We start from the raw sequence: 14,459 nt of genomic DNA on the forward strand, positions 1-14,459 counted from the left end.
AAGAATGTTGCCAGGACTTGGAATAACTAAGTTACAGGGAAAGGTTAAACAGATTAGAACTTTATTCTCTGGAACGCAGATGATTGAGGGGAGATTTGAGAGAGGTGTACAAAATTATGAAGGGTATAGAGTAAAAACAAGCAGGTTTTTTCCACTGAAGATAGATGGTTTAAAAACATGTGTTAAGGGTGATAGGGAAAAAGCTTAAAGGAAACATTAGGGGAAGCCTCCACGTAGAGAGCAGTGGGAGTGTGGAATGAACTTCCAGCTGAATTGGTAAATGCATGCTCAATTTTGACGTTTAAGAAAAATTTGGTCAGGTCCATGGAGTGCAGGTCAAAGGATCCAGACTGAAAAATAGTTTGGCACAGACTAGAAGGGCCAAAGGGCTTGTTTCTATGCTGTCATGTTCTATGGTTTTATGGATTGATGCACTGAGAGATAATGCAGGTCACAAGCAAAGTATCTTGAACGAACAATATGGGACAAAGGAGCACATAACACAGAACTCTGTTTATTGACAGTTGACTATTTCATCTTATAAAGGCACATTTAAAAAAATTAATTTAACTGGGGTTTTCAGTTGATCACAAAGGACAAACAATTATTGCAAAAGAAATTAACACTTTTTAATGCATGTTAGTTGTATTCTTCAAAGATCCAGTCCGAGTCCAATGCTGTATATACTGAGATATTTGACCTGGAGTTCCAAGTTTCAGTAAACACTTCCTTCCAACTGCACCTGGAGCTAAACTGAACTCTTACACCAAGATGCTTTGTATTGGTAGAATTTCCCAAGCCTTAAAATTGTCACATGAAAGAGAGGTATGGTGACAAATTTACACTGCTTAATTTCTTAAAAAAGCTTTGTCTTCCTTCACTTTCTGCTCCTTTGCATTGTAGTATTGGCATATTTCTGTCGTCCTTGGGATCTGAAATTACTTGAGTATCACAAAAATTCAGCACAGAAAAACAGCAAATGTTCATTTCTTTTGGGAAACGTAACTGGCTATCATGCAATTCTCATGCGACTTGCTCGTCTTTGCTTCCTAAACCCTCTGTATGCTTCCTTCATCCTCTATACCAGCTGCCTTGCCTCTTTTGCCAACCTTATTGTATCATCTTTTCCCTGTCTCGGTGGGACAAACCTATCCAGAACTTTGTGCACAAGTTGTTCCTAAACATCCTCCACATAACTTCTGTCCTTTCCCTCAAGAACATCTGTTCATAGTTTACTCTCCACAAACCCTGCCTAATCCCATCATAATTAGCCCTTCCCCAATTAAACACTTTACTATTTAGTCTACCTATGCTAAAGGTCAGGGTTCTGTGGTCACTTTCACCAAAATGCACCCCTACTGAGAAGTCTATCACTTGTCTAGAAAAAAGAATCTCTGGGTTGTATGTGATGTCATGTATGTACTCTTGACAATAAATCTGAAATAAATAAAAACTCAAGGTATAAGTTTTAGATCCAGAATGGCCTCTCCTGTTAGTTTGTCCAAATACTTTTAGGAATCCTTGGACACACCTGACAAATTCTGCCCCATCTGGTTATAAACATGTCATTAATGAAGCATCAGATTATCAGCAAGATCTTAAATTAACAAAGTTTGGTTAAGTAAGGTACATTGTATGTGAGCAACACTTTTTTTTTTTTGTTGTCATGAAGCAAGAAAGTATTTGGTAATTAAAACAATTTGGATGTATTCATCTAATCCAACTAAACATAAATAATGCTGATAAATTCTATTGATGTTTCATTCAATTTAGTGAGCAAAATTATTTGAGATATCTCTGTTTTCCTTAGATTGCTAGAAGTCCGTGGAAGATTATATGAGCTACTGACCCATTGCATACCCCCGGAAATAATAATGAAGGTTTGTATGAAACACCATTTACTCTCATCGTTTAATTATAGAATTCTGGAAAGTTGCCCAAACCTATTCAGTCCTGATACATAATCCCAATATGAAATATTGAGACACCTTTTACCTCCACGGATGCTGCTTGATCTGTTGAGTTCTGTTCTTGTTCTCGATTCCAGCCTATGCAGTCTCTTGCCTTCTGCCCAATCCTATTTTCCATTGTTGACTCAAAGGATTGTTGAAAACTATTTTCTCATTCTAAAATTTTTAATTACAGAACAATGATATAGTTTTGGGGGAAAAATAAACATTAAAGCATTTTTTTGTTTTTTATATTTAGCATTTCAGGTAGAAGCTATTTTGAAATCCTCTGAACCTAAAATGCTTTTAATAAATTAAATTAATATCTTTATATATTTATAGAAATATTCCTGCAATTTGAACTTTTGTAAAGAGGGCTGCAAAATTCCATTTTGCAAGTGATGACCAAGGAATTTCAAACATCAAAATCAGAACTGCCAGGCTGGAAAATAGCTTCTACCTGCAAGCTGTGAGATTGATTAACAGTATCTTGTAACCAATGAAATCATCCCAAAATATTTAAAATTTCAGTATATGCATGGATGTGATTATGTTCTGTGTATGTGTGTGCACCTTGGGTTATATATGTACAGTCAGATGATAAACCTGAAATTATAATGGTTGATGGAAACATTCAAATAGAATTTACATCTAGCTAACAAGAACAGATGATAAAAAGGGTCAAGAGGAAAACTAATTTAAATTACATATTAGTTGCTTGTTAGACTGCATTTTCAACCAAATCTGCCAACAGAAACATTGTGATCTGATTTGGAAAAATTCATATGATCCATGCGAACCATTCCTTTCAAATATAATGTACTATAACCGTTTTAAAATTTTTTTTGTAGGCACTCTTGTTGGAATTGTTAAACAACTGTGATGGTTTACTTAAAGGAGAGGTGGCACAGATGGCTGCTTGTTATGAACATCGTCTGCAGCTTGGCAACAAGGCTATCTATCACCTGGAAGCATTCGTGGCCAAATTTATGGCTATTTACAAACAATTTCTGGAAGATGGCTTGGAAGCAATGATATTCTAAAAAAATGTGTTTAAGATGTTCTTTGACTTTAAAAGAATAGGACTATATCTGCATGAATTTTTATATGCTTTGGAAACTAAACTAAAACTTTTATTACACTTTAGATGTACTCTCTGAACTTTAGAATTACTCTGAATAAATTTAGCATTGATTTGCAAAACTCTGTCCTGATATTAGCAATCCCCAACCTGATTAGGCAGCTGTAAATAATTGCTCGAATCATAATAAATAATATTTTAATGAAGATCCCTTTTGAGTTTACATTAATCTCATTATTTTCAGCTGAAAATGATTGTTTTTCACAGGAATTGGTTTACCTTTTAGATGATGAGTTGCTTTAAACTTAAACAGAGCACAGAATGTAGTAAAAACACAAATACTGGAGGAACTCAGCAGGTCTCCCAGCATCCATAAAAGGTAAAAATATAGAACCAACGTTTTGGGCCTGAGCCCTTCAAGGTATGAGTAAACGGCAGGCAGGTACCTGAATTAAAAGGATGGGCAGGGGAAAGTGTTCAAACCAATAGACCAATAGACAAAAGATATTAATTGGATATCGATCAGAGGACAGGAGAGAGGAATGGTGAGAATTGTCTGGGGTGGGGGGTTGTTATTGGCTCTCTGGAAGCTGACCTGGGGAAACGAGGGGGGAAGAGAGAGACAGAGTTAGAGGAAAGGAGACATAGGGAAAGATGTGGGGGAGGGGGTGGGATAGGGATGGGCTAACAGAAACAGGAGGTTAATGTTTGTCCAATTCAGTTGGAGGTGCCCAGATGAACTAGGAGCTTTTTTTGGCTGTGCATGAGACCATGGACAGATAGGTCAGCAAGGGAATGGGGTGGAGAATTGAAATTGGTGGCCATGGGGACATCCCCTTTTTGTGTGGGTAGCCAAAGTGCTCAATAAAGCAGTCTGTTGATCTTGGACATGGGTGTTTAAACTAGTGATGCAAGCGAATGGGAGCCAGATCGCCTGAGTAGATAATGAAGTGGTCATGGAAAATGGGAATAGTTTTCTGAGATGCGTCTATTTCAATGCAACAAGTATTGAGCTTAGCATGGATCTGCATGTGGAACTGGAGCTCAATATTCTGGAGTACTGTTTTAAACATGAGAGAAGGAGGGTTGAAAGGTGGAAGATGAGTTTGGTAGGGAAAATATCACAGCAGTACTAAGATGGGACAGGTGAGAGGGCTTTTCCCCTGAGGCTATAAGGGTGGAGATGGGAAAGAGATGACCATGTTAATGCGATTATAGACCACCCAATAGTCAGTGGGAATTGGCAAAGTATATTTGTACAGATAACAGACAGTTGCAAGAAATATGATATTAGGTGATTTTTAATTTTTTACGTATTTACATTCTGTTAAAAATATGGCTGGGTTAGAGTTTGTCAAATATGCTCAGGAAAGTTTCCTTAATCCATATACAGAGGTTCCAATAGGAGAGAGTGCCATACTTGATCTCTCATTAGGAAGTGAAACCAGACAGGTGACAAAAGTGTATGTAAGGCAGCACTTTGAATCTAGTGATCATAATGCCATTAGTTTCAAAACAATTATAGAAAAGGATAGGTCCTTGGGGTGAGAAAGTATTGGAACAGGATTGTTTTCTGGCAAAGGTGTGCTTGGTAAATGGGAGACCTTCAAAGGGGAAATGGATGGAAGGGGATATGGCCTGCATGCAGGTCAAAGAGACATCACAACACAGAAACAGACCATTCTGCCCATTTATTCAAAAGGCTCTGTTTCTGAGATGTCATTGTTATATGGTTCGAAAATGGAGGAAAGTGAAACACCGATTGGAAGAGAAAACCTGGAGTATTTTATTTTAAAACATAACAAAATTATGGTTCTCAGCCCAAGCATAATCATGAAAATTTTGTATTGATTCTTAACATTTCTAAATCCTTTACAGCATATTGGTCGATCTCAAAATATTTTACAAAAGGGAAAAGAAATATATGGTCTTATTTTGGATTGAACACAACTTTTAATTAAATAAGCTGATACCAGCAACAAACCATCCCCACTCCTTCCCAATGAAGAATATTTTTTGAATACTTACCAACGTTTGTTTGTATATTTTTCCTAATGTGCTGGATTTTGCCATTCTTTGGTCAAATCTGTATTCATGCAAATTGATTTTTTTAAATTTGATTTTTTTTAAATTGCTTTAGTATAGTTTGTTATCTATGCTTTTTTTAAAAATTTACGTGAAGGGGGTTACTGACTCGTGATTTTTTTCATTTGTCTTGTACCTCTACAATTAAGAGATTAATTTTGCAAAATTGCGTTGGTTTTCAGCAATTATTATATTTAGCTCTAATCCTTCACCTAAGTTGATGAGCAGTGTGCAAAATACTGCATCAGATTCCACCATCTGCCTGACTAAATGTTGGGAGCAGCTGGTCTATGGAGTCTTTTCCACTGACAATCCATTGATTGTTGTCTGCAGCCAGTAAGTCTGAAATAAAAACAACAGTAACCAAGGCCTCTTTACTTTTTTTCTGAATATTTTTAAATAATTTTGTAATTGCCCTGAAACGAGCTTTTGGACGCCTGCTATTCTCAAAATTCATTTTGGAAATTAAGTTCACCCCACAGCAATAACTTTGAAATATTGTTTAATTAGACATTCTTGGTATGAATATTGATTTATGGATGCTGTTATTAAAATAATTTGCTTTGATCTTGTGTACATTCCCACAAGCTTGCTCCAACAGTTCTCATTTGTGTACTTCATCAATCTTGATGTATTATTAATTACAAATGTTCTATTGCTGGCAGAACCTTCCAAAATATCATTACTTATTTATTTAATGTTCATCAGGCTTCCTTGAGCCTTTACTCAATTTCCATCACTTTCTCATCAGTTAACATAGTGCATATTTCTTATTTCTAAATCCAATTTGTAGCCAACATGAAAGATTTCTAATATTAGCTAGCTGATGTCTAATGAGCTTATGAAATGAATGAGGGAGAAAATAATTAAGATAATTTTAAAATAACCCACCAAGATTATGAAACAAAAAAAATTACATAATTATAATGGTGATACAAAGATTTAGCTTTTTGAGCTTTAACCTGCACAGAAACTATTGAGAGAGCTTTGTCACCGGCCCCAGTAAGACAGTTTGTCTGAACTGAAGTTGAAGCATCCTCTCTGACTGTCACGTTAGTCTTGGATTCAGATCGTTTGACTTACTTCTCATCTTTACTTTGAGTATGCAGTAACTTGGGATGTTTTAGATTGCATTTATCATGACTGAGTTGCTTATTACAAGTTTTGCTGACGTGTCCTTTACACAAGCAACCAAAACATATTCCATTCTTCTTTAAAAAGGTGAATTTCTTGTCATACGATTTTTTTCTCCAATCTCCATGCTTATCTTTGCAATACAAACAGCTTTCCTGAACAGTCGGATCTTCCCTGTTCTTTCCTGTGCTTGTATCTGACACAGCAGTAACAAAGGTACTCTGTGCTTCCTTTTTTTTTGTTGAGACGATAATTTAGACCTTTTGACATCTTTAGGAACTATTAAAGTATCCTTAATATATCCAAATCCTGGTTTGGTGTAAACATACATGCCACTCCAAGAATTGTACAACACCCTCAAAGGTGGCATCCCTTCTGGGAAGCATCTTTAGCTCTGCAACTTTGGTTCTCCGTAAGTCCTTCAGCTTGTAAGGCAATTTGTTTACAATAATTGACAAATTAGCAAGCAAATCCAATCTTGTAAATGTACACTACTTCCCATTGCATTATTACATCCTCTTAGAAAGAGTGCATATGGTTGCAAAGCCTTTGTGTCCTTGATTTTATTGCTGACCAAGAAAGAAACTTGTTTATATGGGCCCTTGCACTTTTATGTTAATCTCCATAATGATGAAGCAATAATTCTTTTGCCCTTTTAAAACCTTGTTCTGGATTCATATATTGGCAATTTTAACTAACTCCTTCACCTGTCCCCCAGTATATTGTTCCAGGTAATAAAGACGATCTTTAGCATTTTTAGTATTTTTAACGTGATGTTCAAAGGATTTCCTGAATATCACATATTGTAATGGATCTCTATTTAAAAATTGGAATTTTCCTTCTTGGGTAAACCACATGAACCTTGTTGCTGCGCTAACATAGCAGAAATTTTGTTTTGTTGTGAGTGATATATTGTCTTGTCCACCATGGCTTGTGACTAGTTGTCTTGATGTGAATGGAGAAAATGGATCTTGAACTGGTGCCATAGTTGTAGGACCTTGTTGTCAGTGATGCATTAATGGGGATCCTTGGTATGTAAGTGATGGCATTGGTGGAGATCCTTGTCTTGCTTCTGGTTCTTCAACATGAAGAGACGTCAATGGTTGAGTATGATCAACTTGCTTGGTTGAACTTTTTAAAAATACTCTCCTTTTAGGAAGATTCATATATTGTGCGCTCTGAAGTGATTGAATGTTGGTAGCGCTTTTATTGTCATTTGAGCACTAGCAATGACACCCATGGCTCCTTGAGTAGACTCATTTCCTGTGGCTGTGGTACCCATTGATCTGCTGGAATGTTAGGTGCTAGCCCTTTTGGGTATTTCACTTTGAGTGATAAATCTTGCAGAACCCTGAGCTAATGCTTTGACCATATTCATACCATGTTGTTCCTCAAGCTCTAGTCTTTTCTCTATTCAATAATCTATTTTGTTCTTCACTAGCCATTTGTAACTTTAGTTGCTGAATCTTCATTTCAGCTTCCATATCTTCTAAAGCATATCTTTTCTTTGACTACAGTTGTTGTGCACAGATAGTAGCCAAGACTGCTTGTGCCTTCACATGCATAGCTGATATGCTTAAAGCATGCAAAGCTGTACTTCTTCTAGATACCTTTTGAAGATCTTCCTGCACTCATAACCTTGGAAATCCTATCATCAGGATTCACATCTGAACTTTCAGACACTGATTGAGTCTCTATCTTCAGCATTTCGCTTGGTGCAGCACTAGTTGGACTTTGCAACGTACATTCATCTGTTCCAGTTCCACTAACCTTTAAGTCAACTAATGAGGTCTGCAGTGCCTTATCAGAGTCTTCTTCTTGTTTGGTAGTTGAGGCTGCTGGTTCTATGGTGGCTGGCTCCAACCTCCTGCCAAATGTTGTTGATCTGTCTTGCTGGCTCATCTCACAACTAAACAATTCTTTGAGAGGAGCAGTTTGCTCAAAGTCATTAGCCCGATGAGACTTCTTGAGCATCTTGGGTTCTTCACACTGCAACTTTGCTTCTCCTGGGAACTATAAATAAATTTGTATCTTACATGGTCCCTTTAAGAGAGCTGCTGGCTGAATTGTCTTGAATCTGTGGATATGCACACAAACTTTCTTATCTGTGGTTGTTTAACATTTTCTGGGCTTCCTGCTAATTCTGGCTGCTAGCAGTGGCTTATCATTTTTAAGGTCACAGGTGTCTGGCTAGACCTTGGCTCAATTTCAAACTGCGCATTTCACAGACATGTTCCCAAAGACTTCTGGAATAGTCTATTATTACAGCATAGATGTCTGGCTTTAAATTAAATTGTAATCCTTTTAGACAAATTTTACAAGCCTCTCTTCCAAACAAAGTTTAGAATTAGAAATTTTATTTGAATCAAAATGTAGATGACACTTTCCAGGTTTTAGTATTTCCTAATTTCAAAACGTATCATCTTCAAGGAAATATGGGCTACAATATTCCAAATTACTATCTTATTAATCCAATAAATCAAACTTTGTAGATGGAGCTTGAATTCGTTGATAAAATGGATAAAAAATTTTCATAAATTCACATTAAGATTTTCATAACGATGAATAAACAAAGCATATACTGTATTTAAAAATATAACTATATTAAAGAGATATACTAGAAGAACTAAGACTAACTGAAAGAAAATTATTGAGCTCACACCCCTTCATAGTTTATTGAAGGATGTGATGCTTAGTCTGCACAGATATTACAACACATTGCATCATAGTCACTATGGTAACACTAAAAACAACAGTCTTAAAGAGACAAACACAAAATTAACTAAGAATCAAAAACAAGTTTTTAAACTTGACAACATCTACTCCAGTCTGATTACTTAGTACTTAAAATAACCTTACCAATCCATTTCATTTTATCTAAATCTTAAGAGCTATAATGTTACTAGAGAATAGAAAATGCAGTTTCATTCAATTCATTTGAAATTATAATGCTATTTAACTTGTATTTAATATCTGAAGACTTTGAACTATATGTGGTGCTTTTTCTTCTGAGAAACAAATGTAAATAACGTGTCCTGAAAGTTGAAGGAGCCTCTACTTTCTGAGAAGTCTGTTCAAATACTCCATAGAACTTTGACACATACCATGGAGATTGTACTGAGTGATTGCATCATGGCCTAGTATAGAAATTTACATGAATGTACAAGGCTGCAAAAAAGGCAAACCTAGCCAACTCCCTCAATGAGCACCAACCTCCCATACATTGAAGACTTCGTGTGGCACTGCCTCAAGAATGTGGCTATCATTGTTAAGTTACTTTAGTCTCAATGTCTTCCTGCTGCTCCCTTCAGGCAGAAGATACAAAAGCCTGAAGTCCTGCATCTTTAGGTTCAAGAACAGTTTTTCCATAAGCTATCAGAGTCTTGAATCTCCAAATACTACCCCAAGCATATACTATATGTGACCACCAAAATATCTGTCTGCAGTATTGAAGTATCGTGTTTCTTGCACTACCTGTCTGCAACTATGAATATTTATCTGTCCTTTTAAGTATATTACTCTTTTACTGTCATAACAATTTATGCTATTAGTTTTAATAAACTCCCATACTCTAACAGCAATGAACTTTGAAGTTTATCTTCAGTATTGTACTTTAGATATTTACTAGTCCTATGGACTTTTGATCCATTACGTTCAACTGTTTTCTTTATATCAGCTACAGTGAATTAAATTGGTTGAAGAATAAATTTAGTGATCATTTGACCTAAATAGGAAGCTTTCTATTCAATAACTGGGCTGATGATGACTGCAAGTTTATCATGGACATTGACTAATCCATTGAAGACATAGGTGCTACCACAAGAAGGCAACAACATTATTAGAGATGCCATCAACCTGGTCACAATCTCTTTTTGCTGCTACCTTCAGAAAGTTTAGGATCAAGAACATTTTTTCCCCGATAACTATCAGGCTTGAACTTGTCCTATCCTCACCAAAAGATCTGTCTGTTCTAGTGAAATGTCACTTTATTTTCTTGCACTAACTGCACCTGTGAATATGTAAACATCCTTTTGTATTATCCTTTTACATTTATTTTTTTTCTGTCTTGGGATATTGTAATTTTAATTTATACTATTGTACTTGGTATATCTTGTATATCCTTTCACTATATGTGCATTGTACTTTTGTATATGACAATAAACTTCCATCATGTTCAGAGATTAGATAGCAAAGCACATGGAATCTTGGGCTTCATAATGAGTAATATTGATTACAAAAGCAGAGCAATTAGGCAAAAAAAAAACTATTGTATACAGTTTGGTTCCAAGCTGAGAAAATCTTAAGAGTTCAGAGAGCTTGTACCAGAATGGTTCCAGGGATGAGGGATTTAAGATGCGTTTAAATTGGAGTTATTTTTCTTGTTGCTAAATGAGGAAAGATATCACAGAGATGTACAAGATTATGTTGACACACTATGATTGCTGTATGCAGGAGCCTGAGGAAATTTGGCATGTCCCTGGCATTCCTCAACAATGTCTCCAGATGCACCACCTGCCTTCTTGTGTATCTGTCAGGATTCATTAGTTCATGGTATGGAAGTTACTCTGTCTGAGACTGCAAGAAACTGCAGAGAATTGTGAATGCAGTTTAGACAATCACACAACCTTCCTTCCTTCCATTATTCCATCTACACCTCCTGATGCCTCAGAAAACCAATTAACATGCTTATTTGGTATCCTACCTCAACTACACACTCTTTACCCTTCTCCAATTGAGAAGATCAAGAGTATGAAATTATGCACCACCAGATTCAGGGACAGTTTCCTTCTTGCTACCATCAGAATTAATCTCACATCAGTGTAACAGGAGATACACAGGAGTCTCCCATCTGGACTCCTCTACTTCAGTGAGATCAAATGCAGACAATGTCCCAGAGTATCTGCTCCATCTGCAATGGCCACCCCAAGCTTCAAATTGTGTGCCGCTTCATTTCTGCTCTGGTACCAAACTGTCCATCCTTGGCTTTCTCCACTGCCAGGGTGAGGCCCAATGTAAACTGAAGGAACAACATCCAATGTTCCACATGGACTATCTACAGCCCAATGATAGTAATGATGAATTCAAATTTCAAGTAACATGCTCTCTCTTTCCCAGCCACTTCTATACACCCGACTCCACCTTTTTCCCCTCCTCATTTTTTGGTCCCTTTCCCCAAATGCCCACCCATTCTCATGCACCTCCATTTCTCATTCCATCTTCCACCACCCCCATTTTAGACAGAGTCCCTCCAACACCATTTTCAGTTCCATCTGGTCCTTCACCTCTCCCCTAATAGGTCTAATATATCACTTTCTCCACTTTCCATTGTCTCCACTCTATGGATGGCTCAACCTCAATATGACCATATTTCTTCTCTTACCTCTCTCTCCCTTTGCCTGGCTCCAGGTAATTCACTTTTTTAAAAATTACTTAATTTTTGCATCATTATAGGAAAAAAATAATAAAACATTAATCAAATCTCCGTAGACAATGATACAAAATAATATTTTTATATTTTTCTCCCTAACTCCCTTCCCACCCAAAAGGAAAAAAAAGAAACACCTACCATTTCATTACTCATTATTATTAAAAATTACTAATTAAGAGGAGTGAATAAGATAGAAGAGGTGGACGGAAAATTATCCATCGAGGCAATCCTTTTCTTGACATTTGAGTGTCATCCCTTATTCTTCCCTGACTCTCCATTCTCCTACTACCTCCCCCTGCCCTGTGGTCATCATATAGATGAAGAACTTTGGCCCAAAACAATGACATTTTTTTTCTTCCGCTGATACTGCTCGACCCAGTGAGTTCCTCTGGAAGTTTGTATTTGTGGCATGAGTAAAATAATGTTGTTCAGTTCAAGTAAATATTATTTACTTATTATTTGGATATCTGAATTTTAACGTAATGATTGGGGATATTTAAATGTGGTACTGGAGCTTTTATTGGATAATTATTCAAGAGTAAAAGGGAAAAATGGTGGAAGAGTACTAAAATTGAATTGTAGAATGCTTAATGAGGTTTGAATTTTGTTTTAAGATGGTGGTTTATGTGACTAATATGATGATATATGTGAAGTTAGTTGATATTTGGTGAAGGTTTATCTCTATAGAGAAAGTTTTTTTTCCTCTTTTTTTTCTCATGCTACAATTTTTTTAAAAGAATTGATTATTGTTTAAGAATTTTTGATAGACAATGTTACTAACTTTACTAATTTTTTATATTAAGTTTAAGTTAAATATATGTTTCATCTTAACTCTGTTAAATATATGCATTTAAGTTTGATTTAAATGTTTTTTAAGTCTGATATCTTAGTATTAATTACTTCTCTTTTTGTTAGTATTTTAATCGGTTATGTTTTTGTTTTTTTGTAAGTGGGTTTTTTTTCTCACATATATTATTAACTTTATTAATTCTTCACTCTTTATTTTGGGGGGTAAATTTGAGTTGGGTTATTAATGTGTAATAATTATTGGGGAGGGTATAGTTTATTTAGATTACTGATACTGTATTGTAATTTTATTATTTTATTCTTAATTTTTTTTAATGTAATCCTATATGTTATTCATGTTATAAAATCTTAAATAAAGTTTAAAAAAAAAGTAAATATCTCATGATAACTCAATTCTCTGTACCAATCTGTTCTTGTGTATGGATAGACTAGCTATGTAGCATACAAAATCTTCTCACTGTACCTCATGCAACAATAAACATGAATGACAATCAGCATGAAAAACAAATCCAATGTTTCACCTAGTCCATAATGAACATTTATGCTTCTACATTAATCTCAATTATTAATTTTATCCCACACTCTCATCATATTTCTATGAGATGACAGTGGCCACAAGAGGTTGCAGACACTGGGGCACCAGAAAATGGGGAAAATCAGCCCCCATTTGAGAAGAAGCAGAGGACCCATAGGATGGTGACCATGCAGCAGATCACTGAGGGCCTCTGAGGCTGAAGAACACACAGGTGGCAGCCAACTCGAGGCGAGGACCCCATGCAAGCTGTGGGCCGCTAATGACTGCAGTCAAGGGACTTGCACCAGGCTGCAGACTGCTGGAGATTGACTCAAGACTGCTGAAGGGGTACCAGAAAGCAGAACTCGGAAGACGTCCTGATCCTGTCAGAGGTTTGAATCTGGAGCTCAGGATGCCAATGGTTTGGATTGAAGGCTGTGTGGCTGCAGAACTTGCAGGAGCACTGGAGGTGAATCCACAGGCATTCAATGACTCCAGGGGGAGTTCTCTTTTGCTTCTTTCTTTCACTGTAAGGCACAGCAGGCAATTGGTGCTGATGGCAAATCTTTGTCTGCTTCACAGTAGACTAAAGGGAATTTGTTTTATTATATGAAAATAGAACATTTCTCTAAACATGTGTCTCACAACATAAACAAAACTGTTTTATTAATAGATGGTGGTCTCACTGCCAGTTCCTGAAGAAATTTAAAGTTCACTCAAAATATTTGAAAAATTATCTGTTGAATTTAAATATATGTTTAATTTTCAGACCCTTGTATTTGCAGCAGTCAGGCCACATGCTTGCACTTCAAGAGCGTGAAAGTGTGGGTTAATAGCTCCTTGATGTCCACATACTTTCCTCGATCCGGGGGCTACTGGAGGAAATTTATGATGCAGGCTGCAGTTTCCTGATCAAAGGTGCTGATTATATGGTAGTAGCACATTGTTGGTGCAAATCTGGCGAATGGCAAACTGCACCTTGGCCTGGTAGAATCACACCCGTGATTGCAACATCCGTAAACCCAGCAGCTTCAACGATACTGTGTTGATTGTAGGTTGATCTTCCATAGTTGGGTCCAAAGCAGTTTGGACCAATCAGGATCACCACTGTAGCTGGTTGCTACGATTATCGCTCGAGGTTATAACAAGAAAAAAGACTCTCATACGAAGGGAGTGTAGTTGACACTGAGTTTTTTGAGATGCAGCTCTGCTTTTTATAGGCAGTTAGTAATGTCACCACCGAGGCATGGCTTGAGCAGAGCTGGCTGCCGATTGGACACCTCGGATCCACAGGCCCTGATTGGACTCCCTGCAATCCGCTGATGGCGATTGGTTGATTAGGCTGCTATTACTGCAGCCTATGGGAGCAGGTCTCTCATCCAGTGTGCTGCTGGCTCGATCGCTGCGTTCGACAGCCATTTCCTGTGTCAGCCCATGGGCCGCTACAAAACTATTTTTCTC

General features: G+C 36.8%; 2 protein-coding genes across 3 annotated transcripts in view; one reads left to right on the forward strand and one right to left on the reverse strand.

The window, feature by feature from the left end:
- Window positions 1-3,236, forward strand: part of rfc3 (replication factor C (activator 1) 3) — a 31,146-nt gene extending 27,910 nt beyond the window's left edge. The window contains exons 8-9 of the mRNA XM_069891648.1: window positions 1,811-1,880; window positions 2,801-3,236. Of these exons, the coding sequence (XP_069747749.1) occupies window positions 1,811-1,880; window positions 2,801-2,992 (262 nt within the window). The 3' untranslated portion in view covers window positions 2,993-3,236. The remainder of the gene's footprint in view (window positions 1-1,810; window positions 1,881-2,800) is intronic.
- Window positions 514-14,459, reverse strand: part of LOC138739480 (probable tRNA methyltransferase 9B) — a 78,020-nt gene continuing 64,074 nt past the window's right edge. For both annotated transcript variants that reach the window (XM_069891646.1, XM_069891647.1), the window contains one exon: window positions 514-2,126. In XM_069891646.1, coding sequence (XP_069747747.1) covers window positions 2,049-2,126 — 78 coding nt within the window. In that variant the 3' untranslated portion in view covers window positions 514-2,048. The remainder of the gene's footprint in view (window positions 2,127-14,459) is intronic.

This window comes from Narcine bancroftii, chromosome 7 (assembly GCF_036971445.1).
Source record: "Narcine bancroftii isolate sNarBan1 chromosome 7, sNarBan1.hap1, whole genome shotgun sequence".
Lineage (NCBI taxonomy): Eukaryota > Metazoa > Chordata > Chondrichthyes > Torpediniformes > Narcinidae > Narcine > Narcine bancroftii.